The sequence below is a fragment of the Phyllobates terribilis genome, unplaced genomic scaffold (genome assembly GCF_046119375.1).
Source record: "Phyllobates terribilis strain yellow unplaced genomic scaffold, ASM4611937v1 Scaffold_235__1_contigs__length_3068650, whole genome shotgun sequence".
In the NCBI taxonomy this organism is placed as follows: domain Eukaryota; kingdom Metazoa; phylum Chordata; class Amphibia; order Anura; family Dendrobatidae; genus Phyllobates; species Phyllobates terribilis.
In genome coordinates, this window is record NW_027362995.1 from 577,262 (window position 1) to 588,570 (window position 11,309).

General features: G+C 39.9%; 1 protein-coding gene across 2 annotated transcripts in view; it reads right to left on the bottom strand.

Moving 5' to 3' along the window:
* Positions 1–5,392: 5,392 nt before the first annotated feature.
* Positions 5,393–11,309, bottom strand: part of LOC141215253 (gastrula zinc finger protein XlCGF66.1-like) — a 196,878-nt gene continuing 190,961 nt past the window's right edge. The window contains exons 6-7 of one of the 2 annotated variants that reach the window (XM_073665576.1): positions 11,159–11,249; positions 5,393–8,184 (exon numbers count right to left, since the gene is read on the bottom strand). In XM_073665576.1, coding sequence (XP_073521677.1) covers positions 7,790–8,184; positions 11,159–11,249 — 486 coding nt within the window. In that variant the 3' untranslated portion in view covers positions 5,393–7,789. The remainder of the gene's footprint in view (positions 8,185–11,158; positions 11,250–11,309) is intronic. The other variant, XM_073665575.1, reaches the window with a different exon arrangement.

Below are 11,309 nucleotides of genomic sequence, written 5' to 3' on the forward strand. Positions count from 1 at the left end.
GCATTACATAATGATTATTGTATTGTTGTGCTTTGCTGCCATCTACTGGCCATTGTTATAACATGTATTATTCCTGTGTTTTACCCACAACACCTTTCGGTCTGTAACTCCTCCTACCTCCTGCTCCTCACTTCCTTCTTCTTCACATCCATCTTGACTACACATGCTGCAGGACTGGAGAAAGGATTCTCTTGTTACCACTTTACCTAGCGCTTGTAATACCTACAATTCCTACCCTTTCCTCATCCTTCACTTACCCTCATCTCACCTCATCAAGAACTGTAAATAAATCTGTTGAATTCATCACTGCATCATCATTCCGGATTACCACGTGCAGGTCATGAGGAACAGAACCGCAGGTCAGTGAGTTGACGCTATATGCCATTGCTTATACAGAGATCTATGTCACATCCCTCAGACACATCTCGCCCCACGTACATCGGTGGCAGAATAGTGAGTATCATTAATAGTTTAGTTTCTTCATGTATTTTGTCAATCCAAGGTTGAGATGTGAGTGTCCAGAGAGAGAGGTCCTCTTCCAGTTTCATCCACTGCTTATTTTCCATAGACCTAAACCAGTCCACTGTTCTCATAAGAATCGAAGATTGATGGGATTTTTTTTTAGATCTGGCAGATTAGTACCCCATTTTATTCTTTGGGACGACACAATATTTTAACATGTATCCTAGGCCTTGATGTTCCCCATACAAACTTGCTGTTAGAATTGTTGAGATGGGAGAAAAAGGTCTGAGGAACGCAGCACGGAACGGTCTGGAATATATAAAGATTTGCCAATTTTTATCACATTAAAACGTCCAAACCAGGACAAGAGTTTTAAGTTCTAATTAATTAGATTTTGAATTGTTTGTTCAAGTATGGGGGATATAATTTAAATGATACAGATCATCCAAGTTCACCGGAATTTGTATACACAGGTACTTAATAGCATCTTTCTGCCACTTAAAGGGAAAGTTAGAAATAAATTATTGCGTCGGTTCAGCGTTAAAAGTTATGTTCATGGCTTCTGTTTTAGAGTAGTTGACTTTAAAATTGCTTACATGGCCGAATTCTTTTAAATCCTTTATTATAGAGGGAAATTAGATAAGTGGGTTTGAAACATAGAGCAACAAGTCGTGTGCATGGAGAGCTAATTTATAGTGATGTGAGTCTATAGTAACTCCACTAATATCTAGATTTATATGTAATGCTACCGTGAAATGTTCCATCACCAATGTGTATAGGAGAGGTGATAAGGGACACCCTTGTCTCGTCCCCTTTTTAATAGAAAATGTGTCAGATAGAAGGCCGTTTACCCTATCGCTTTAGGGTCAGTGTATAAGGATAGAATTTTAGATAACAAGAAAGAGTCCATCCTAATTTGTTGTAGGGTGCTCTTCAAGAAAGTCCAATGCACTGTGTCGAATGCTTTTTTAGTGTAGACAGAAACAAGGCTCATTGGGATCCCCTGGGCTTTTGCATGTGAATTTAACAACAATGTTTTATCTGTAGTATCACGAGCTTCTCTACCCTAACAAAACTAACCTGATCGTTGCTAACAATTGAGGGTAGATAGTGGGAGAGCCATGTTGTAATTATTTTAGAAAATATTTTGACGTCTACATTAATGAATAATATTGGATGAATATTAGGGCAGGTACAATATTTGGTCCTTTTCCAGGCTTTGATAAAACCATTATATAAGCTTCAAGTGATTGGGGGGTAAAGTCTGCTGAGATTTTATTGAACACTTTAGTTAAAAAGGTAATAACAGAGGTGCAAACATGTTATAAAATCTATTACTGAATCCATCTGGCCCAGGGCTCTTCCCGATAGGAGAGGCCATTAAATCATTCCCTATCTGTTGTTCAGTGAAAGCTTTGTCTAGTATCTCCTGCTCAGGGGTCTGTAAGGAAGGAAAGTCAGTGTCCATAATATATTTGTAAATTTTTGTTTCAAGAGTATTAGTGGTATTGTCCATGAATATTATATAGCGAGCTATAATAGCAATGAAATGCTTCCGCTATGTCAGAGGGGTTATGAATTTATAGTCTTGGTGATCCTTTTATTTTGGATACGTATGTCCTTTGCATCCGTGGATGTAACCTCCTTGTCAATGAGAGACCACATTTATCTGTGAATTCGTACGAGAACCTTCACATGCGATCTTGATATTTTGTATACGTTTGATCTATTAAAGGCCTTCGCTCCTTTCTTTTTTTCAATCAGATCATTTTTATTTAACAAAAGAAAGACCAACATTTTGTTTTTGTCATATAAACTTTGTGACAAAAAAAAATAAAAAGAAAGAAAAACCAGTAAACGATACAAGAACCGGTTTACAATGATATAAATCCCAATATCGCTCTATAGTACAATGTTTTGGAATAGTAATTTTACATTTGTACATAAATATCTGAATACTTCCTGACGGCTTATTTTTTCCCCTATTGGGACATCAAAAGAAAAAGAATATATCTAAGAAGGGGCAATTGTGTGGACTGAGACAATTATTATTTGCTGACACCTTAGGTATAAGGATATAAATTCCTGGTTTACTGCAGGGATATGTACAAATGGTCCAGTATAGTATTTCTGAAGCAATACCTGGGGTAATTAACCATTGCTCCCATACGTGTATGAGTTTCTTGAGAGCGTTCCTTTTTATATAAGCTCCACTTTCCAAGCATAGAGTGTTATTTATCCTGGGTTTTAGTTCTGTTATCGTTGGAGGAGAATTGTCTATCCAGTGTAGGGCCAACAACTTTCTGGCTTGGAATAATATTATTGAGCTATCTATTGCCATATGGGAGTCAGGATCTACGTCCTCTCCCAGGAGTCCTAGGATACAGATTTTAGGTTCCAACTGAAGTAATATCCCAAATACAGATAGTACAAGAGCGATCACCCCCGTCCAGTAGTCGCCAATATTTACACATTCCGACGTCATATGCATCAGGTGCGCGTCCTTTTAACCACATCTAGGACATGTGTCATCCATTTGTATTTCAATTTTAAATAAAATACTTGGGGATCTATATACCCTATGAATGAGAAGAATTCGGGACAATCTTTGTGACTCTGACAATGAAAGTTTCGGCGTCAAAATCCAGTATTTCCCCCATTGCTCCTCAGATAAGGGACCCACATCCTCCTCCCATTTTGTCTTAACCATCAAAGGATATTTATCCAAATGTAACATAGTGAGATGTAGGTTTCCATGTAAGCAAGTGATGGCTTATTAAGGAAAAGTCTCTACAACTATATGTATTGTGTAAAGGAGAATAATACGTACAATCCTTTAAGTCTGGATGTAGTATCCTCCATACATCGACCAGTTGGAAAGAAAAGAGCACGTTTAGCAAAGCTTTTGATTGTGATTTAGATTGGTGATTCCGGTGCAGGGATGCATCTAAAGAAGGATCCAAGACAAAATTTAAGTCACCTCCAATGATGATAAGGTCCTTAGCAAAAAGTAAGTATTGACGGCCTGTCTTAATTTGGTCACAATTTGGGAGATAGTTTACCAAAGTCAAAATTTTGGAGTAGAGATCTTAAACACATACCTCCTCTCCGTGTCAGAGTGTTTCTACAATAGTATGCGGCAGTGATATGTGCCGGCCTATACTCAGCACCTTAGACTTCGAAACAGCATTTTTCTGGGACGCCAAGATGAATAATATCTGTTAGAAAACTGAGGTACAGTATATGATCGCCTCTAAAGTGTGACTCCTGAAGAAAGAGAAAATGTACGTGTTGTTTATGCCTACGATAAAACACTTGAGCTCCTTTCTCTGGAACATTAAGTCCTCTGACATTTAATGAGCAAGTTTTCAGTTGTCATATTACAGTTATATGAAAAAGTTTGGGCACCCCTATTAATCTTAAGATTTTATAAAAATTGGTGTTTTTTCAACAGCTATTTCAGTTTGATATATGTAATAACTGTTGGACACAGTAATGTTTCTGCCTTGAAATGAGGTTTATTGTACTAACAGAAAATGTGCAATCTGCATTCAAACAAAATTTGACAGGTGCATAAGTATGGGCACCCTTATCATTTTCTTGTTTTAAATACTCCTACCTACTTTTTACTGACTTACTAAAGCACTTTTTTTGGTTTTGTAACCTCATTGAGCTTGGAACTTCATAGCCAGGTGTATGCAATCATGAGAAAAGCTACTTAAAGTGGCCACTTGCAAGTTGTTCTCCTGTTTGAATCTCCTCAAAACAACTGTAAAATGATCTGAAAACAAAGATTATTCAACATAGTTGTTCAGGGGAAGGATACAAAAAGCTGTCTCAGAGATTTAACCTGTCAGTTTCCACTGTGAGGAACATAGTAAGGAAATGGAATAACACAGGGACAGTTCTTGTTAAGGCCAGAAGTGGCAGGCCAAGAAAAACATCAGAAAGGCAGAGAAGAAGAATGGTGAGATCAGTCAAGGACAATCCTCAGACCACCTCCAGAGAGCTGCAGCATCAACGTGCTGCAGATGGTGTCACTGTGCATCGGTCAACTATACAACGCACTTTGCACAAGGAGAAGCTGTATGGGAGAGTGATGCGAAAGAAGCCGTTTCTGCAAGCACACCACAAACAGAGTCGGCTGAGGTATGCAAAAGCACATTTGGAGAAGCCAATTTCTTTTTGGAAGAAGGTCCTGTGGACTGATGAAACCAAGATTGAGTTGTTTGGTCATACAAAAAGGCGTTATGCATGGCGGCAAAAAAACACAGCATTCCAAGAAAAACACTTGCTACCCACAGTAAAATTTGGTGGAGGTTCCATCATGCTTTGGGGCCGTGTGGCCAATGCCGGCACCGGGAATCTTGTTAAAGTTGAAGGACGCAAGGATTCCACTCAGTATCAGCAGATTCTGGACAATAATGTTCAAGAATCAGTGACAAAATTGAAGTTACACAGGGGATGGATCTTTCAGCAAGACAATGATCCAAAACACCGCTCCAAATCTACTCAGGCATTCATGCAGAGGAACAATTACAATGTTCTGGAATGGCCATCCCAGTCCCCAGACCTGAATATCATCGAACATTTGTGGGATCAGTTGAAGAGGGCTGTCCATGCTCGGTGACCATCAAACTTAACTGAACTGGAATTGTTTTGTAAAGAGGAATGGTCAAAAATACCTACATCCAGGATCCAGGAAATCATTAAAAGCTACAGGAAGCGACTAGAGGCTGTTATTTTTGAAAAAGGAGGATCTACTAAATATTAATGTCACTTTTCAGGTGAGGTGCCCATACTTATGCACCTGTCAAATTTTGTTTGAATGCAGATTGCACATTTTCTGTTAGTACAATAAACCTCATTTCAAGGCAGAAACATTACTGTGTCCAACAGTTATTACATATATCAAACTGAAATAGCTGTTGCAAAAAACACCAATTTTTATAAAACATTAAGCTTAAGATTAAAAGGGGTGCCCAAACTTTTTCATATAACTGTATATGAAAAAAAGGGGGGAGGGGAGGAGAGAAAGATTAAAAGAGGAAGTATAGACGGTAGATAGTAACGTCTACCTCTCAGTGTCTAAGAAGTATAGATTATGAATATATCGAAACAGTAGGAAATTGCGAAACAAGCAGATCCCAATGCAAGTCCCTAACTGGGGGTTGTCTTTACAGGCGTAAGTCAAACCTTCAGTCCTAGGCTTCCTATTAGTGGAAACCATGGAATACATAGCGAGTAAAGTAATACAGCCTGATATTACAGTAATATAATGTGAAGTCAACTTAAATGCCGTTCTAAGATATGAAAGGAGACATTATGTATAGAGGAAGAGTGGCACCTAATGCTCTATTTACATATATCTTATATGCTTAAAGAAATAAGTAAGCATCGGCAAACTGTCTCTCATCAGGGAAGACAACATTCATTTCAGGAGCTCATATGATTGGCAGGTTCCTTTCTCGTCTGGGTGCATCACCATAAAGTTCCTGATCCATTGAACACCTTCTGTGACGTGCTGGAACGCTCTGTGGCAATGGTGGAGCAGATGGCCAGTCAGATATATGGATTCTGGGAATGTCCAGGACATCACAGAAAGGTCTCGTCACTTTAATCTTTCAAAGTATACAATGTTCCATTTTTTTTGGACCTGCAGCTGGAAAGGTACCACAGGGGTACATCCGGCCATTTTCCCGGATGGCATCAAATAGTGGTTTCAATACCCTTCTTTTAGCAAGTGTCATTCAGGATAGATCTATGATCGATTGTATACGTTTTCCATTGAAAATCACCAGGACCCAACTCCGCTGCTTTCCTCACTACGGCCTCTTACATTGAAAAAAATGTATGTGACAGATAATGTCCTTTGGATGCTCAGGATCTGAACCATAATTGCCTAATGTATGGTGCGCCCTGTCGGTCTCCAGCTCCTTATCAATAGGATCACCAAGGATATTATTGATTAATGTCAATAGTGTTGGCATAATCACTTGTGCATTGATGCTTTCAGGTATACCCCTTATCCAGATATTATTGTGATTTTCATGGCCATCAACCAAATTAAACAGACTGTTTATTTATGAGCATTTTGATGGTCCACGTCTTGTAGGACATCAGCCTCTAATCTCTGTACCTTGTCAGTAACCTGTGACAGGCTAGAAGTGAGGGGACGTATTTCAGTTTTGTATGTGGTCTCCAGCCTTTGTATATATTGCTGCATCTATTGTTTAGTAGGGATAGATGCAATCTGATATACAAATAAGTTATGTTGTTCTCCATATCAGAATTCCCTGTGGCTGGGGGGTAAATGTCCCTGTGAAGCAAGCACTGCTCAGTATGTGGGTTTCGGTGAGAGTACAGGGAGATTTATGGAGCTGTCTGGCATCATGAGGGTTAAGACTGCTTCTTGCTGAGCTGAGGCAGTAATAGCTCTGGAGCAGGAACATAAGACCTTCCATAATAAACTGCATACCAGACATGCTGACAGAGGTGGAGGACCTCAGATTAACCTCTGATCTCTTCTTTCTTTCCTATATCAGACGTCATGTTTGAGGCTGTAAATTGCTTATAATTCCCCCAGGAACACGGTCTGAAGAGAGTGTTTTCATTGTGTGCCTTCTCTCGGTGCTATGTCCATGCCATGTCCTTCCTGTTGATGTTCAATACATCCAAAGGTGGCGTTGATTGGAAGCAGGATTGTGTGATGTAAGAACCTTATGTGAGCACTGGAAACACAAGTGACACCAATGGAACGGTGCCAGAATGGGAGGTGCGTATCATTGTTTTTTATTTTAACATGGCCAAACATGAGGAATGAGAAGGAGTCGTCCTAGTAGTGGAAAACCCCTTTAAAAAGATACAATTTTAGATTAGAATGAAAAACGCCTCTCCCCTGTGTGACTTCTCTGAAGTTTAAAAAAAGTTGATTTCCAAGGAAACCATTTCCCACATTAAGAACATAAAAATGTCTTCTCTCATGTGTCTGTACTTTGGTGACTAAGAAGTGATGATTTATTCACAAAACATTTTCCACATTCTGAACATAAAAAGGCTTCTCCCTTGTATGAGTTCTCTGATGCTTGTTAAGATATGATTTATCAGCAAAACATTTCTCACATGCTGAACAAGAAAAAGGCTTCTCCCCTGTGTGAGTTCTCTGGTGACTAACCAAAACTGACTTCTGGCTAAAACATTTTACACATTCTGAACAATAAAAAGTCTTCTCCCCTGTGTGAGTTCTCTGGTGATTAACCAAAGCATATTTCTGGCTAAAACATTTTCCACATTCTGAACAAGAAAAAGGCTTCTCCCCTGTGTGGGTTCACTGGTGTTTAACCAAATCTGATTTCCGGCTAAAACATTTCCCACATTCTAAACATGAAAAAGGCTTTTCCCTTGTATGAGTTCTCTGGTGACTAACCAAAGCTGATTTATGGCGAAAACATTTCCCACATTCTAAACATGAAAAAGGCTTTTCCCTTGTATGAGTTCTCTGATGCTTGTTAAGAGTTGATTTATCAGCATAACATTTTCCACATTCTGAACAGGAAAAAGGCTTCTCCCCTGTGTGACTTCTCTGGTGTATAACCAAACCTGATTTCCGGCTAAAACATTTCCCACATTCTGAACAGGAAAAAGGCTTCTCCCCTGTGTGAGTTATCTTATGTCTGATAAAACTTGATTTCAGCTGTCCCTCTGATCTCCTGGTACAGTCATCTGGCAAGAATAAAACCAATCATTATTTATGAATAACATATCCTTAAAATTTATATTGATGAATATTTCTACTTCAACGCTCTTCAAAAATGCACTTTATGTAAAAGTATCATTATCTACCAAGAAAACATCGCAGAAAAATCAACCTTACCAACACCAATCAGATAACAAATGCACTAGCAATTTAGTGTTTGTTGGGTGTACTGGGGTGTCTGTCCATGTGGGGTGCACTTATATAGTGCTGGACAGCCCCCCTGATCTAATAGTATGGGCATCATCACTATCCTAAGCCAGACACTGCATCACACCTACCTGTGTGACTGGCGTCCTATGCAAGCTTCATCTGTGTGCATCTTTAATACTAGGCAACCACCCTCTCCATGAATTGGTAGGTTTGTGAGTGGTAGCTTCATCAGTATTTTGCACCTGCGCTGCCCCCACCTTTATCATGGGGGTCTTCGGCATCCTGTAGCATTTGTTATATGATTTGGTGTTAGTAAGGCTGTATCTTTTTCTGTGATTTTTTTTAATTTTGCCCTATGTTAGCCGTCATTATTCACCAAGACAATAACAGTTCACAGTGTAATAGAAAACCTCATAGGATGAACCAGTGGATCGTAGTGTTCAACTGTTTGTTAATTCTGCCTCCCAAATATGGAATAAAAAGCCACCAAACAATGTTATGTAGGCAAAAATAATATCAATAAAAACTTCTACTAATCTCACAAAAAACAAGTCCCCACTCAGGTCCATCACCTGTCAATGGAAAACCAGAGGTTTCCACATTATTAGTGGCTCAAAGGCTTTTGAAAAGCAACATGGCTTCCATAAACCAATCCAGCAATATCCGCTCCCCCAAAGTCAGATCTCCCCCTCACTTCTGAGCCTTGCAGTGCACCCAAAACACATTTAGCATCCATGTATTTAACATTACTATAGTGAGAAGAACCCACTTAATTGATGGTGTGTGTCTCCTGGAGCACAATCTGGTCACTAAGTGTTGGGTAATGAAACTATATATTTGTAATTTTCACTCTCCAACATCCACTGCGTGCTAATTTCTGGAAAGTGCCTGTGGAGTCAAAATAGTCACTACTCCTATAGATTATATCACTGAGGGTTATAATTTCCAAAATGGAGTCACTTTATGGGGATTTCTACTGCTCTGGTTTTCGGCAATTTGGTCACATTAGGGCTTCTACAAATGGTGGGTCCCATCTCCTCTGGGATCTGCTCCTGCGACGTCTGCTTCTCTCACCAGGAGCCGCCTTATTCATCCTGCAGGCGCTGGTGATGGAGGATACATCAGAATTAGAAGCTCTGGGCGGCGCAGGCTCTGTCCAGGGTTGCTAGGACCAGTAGTACCATCCAGTCTGGCAGTATGCTTCAGGCAACTCGAAAGCACCGCATCCTACTAAAGCTGGAAGCATATTGCCGGAAGCTGCCAGATACAGCCTTGTTCTCCTCTGGTTCAGTCCTCTGTGCTCAGCTCCCGGGTTGTGTATTTGTTTCCTGTTGTGACCTCGGCCCGTTTACTGACTACTTTTGTGTGATTTTGTATTTTCTCTGACCTCCATGTTCTGACCCGGCTATCTGACTATTCTTCTTGGCATCTCACACCACAGAACATTAGGTAACACGGTGGCCCAAGCCTAGGGGTCTCTGTCTAAGTCCAGATCCATGTAGAGGGGTTAAAGGCAAACCCTGGGATCTGGATAATGGAGTAGATAGCGCTAAGCCTGTTTGTGGTGGCCATCTTTTGAGCTGCCAGGTGACAACGAACAGTGCCCCCAATACATTGTGTCTGCACACTATCCCAGCAAGATCTGCATTCAAATAGCTAAATGGCGCTCCTTCCCTTAACCTGCCATGTGCCCAGACAGTAGTGTACAGCTGTATATAGGGTATTGTCAGATTCAAGAGAAGTTGGAATATTATTTGTAAGATCCATTTGTTTCCTATTATCCTTTGTGAAGTATTCCAAAGTTATCACCATATAAAGTCACACACTTCAGATTTGAAAAATGGGCCCTGATAGGAACACAAAACTGTCTGCAGGAAGGGGTTAAATCAGAGTATTTTGGGCACTAACTACTGTAGTCAAAACTGTGAGTAACAATAACACATCTACTGAAATGATCAAACTCAACAGTCTCCATCAGTAAGTAGTGAGTAACTAGTGGTGAAACCTCTCTGGGGTAATTAGAGTATGGGGCTCGGGGGCTCTTGGCAATCTAAACTATCGTAAGGGACAATATTTTCTGTCAGATGAGTTTCAAGAAGAAATATTAGACGTTCAAAGAGAACTTGTTATAATAGTGCAGAGATGAGACGTCTTAAATTTAGCTTAGAGATATATCATGACACAGGTGTAATTTTTTTTGTTGTTTAGTTTATCACAATCCTGTTTGAAGTTAGTCGGTTTTAAAAGAAATTCAAAAGTCAGGATAAAGGGAAACTCTGTTGTTATTGTACAGAAATTCACACTTGGCCCTCACTGCACATTTAATGTTGTTGATCATAAAAGTGAAGTTTGGCCAGAAAGACTGGACCTGGCCTTGTAGGGACCATATGAGGACATTCAGCAGCATAGAAGGGAGAGAAGGTAGATTCATCCAATAATATATCAGGGATCTAGGAAGCCAACAGCATCATTACACTCCACTTTCTCTTACAGTCCCATCATAATATTTTTCTTCAAGTGATTTTCTGGCTTTGTGGTTTACAGATCTGGGCAGGTAACGTCTCCTAATCACACGGAGTAGGTGGATCCTCCAGGTTGTAAGTTCTATGGAAAAGGGTTTCAAGGCCCAAATCATTTGAACAGTTTTGGGTGGAAGAGAATGTTGTGGTCTAGAGGCAAAATGGTGATCACACGATTGTGATACGGCCGGACTCCACCACTGATAAAGCAGCCACAGCCGGTGACTGAGAAGAATCTGTGACTTCTGTGCATTTAGTGGTTACTACTCACCTGGGTAGTCATATGTAGGAATCTCCTCTTTACACCATTCATCACCCCTCACATATGTCTCTATAGTATTAATATGGGTCAGATCTTCACCCTGAAACAAATATTGTAAAAGTCACAGACAGATGGAGAAGTCCCATCTATGATCAGCTTT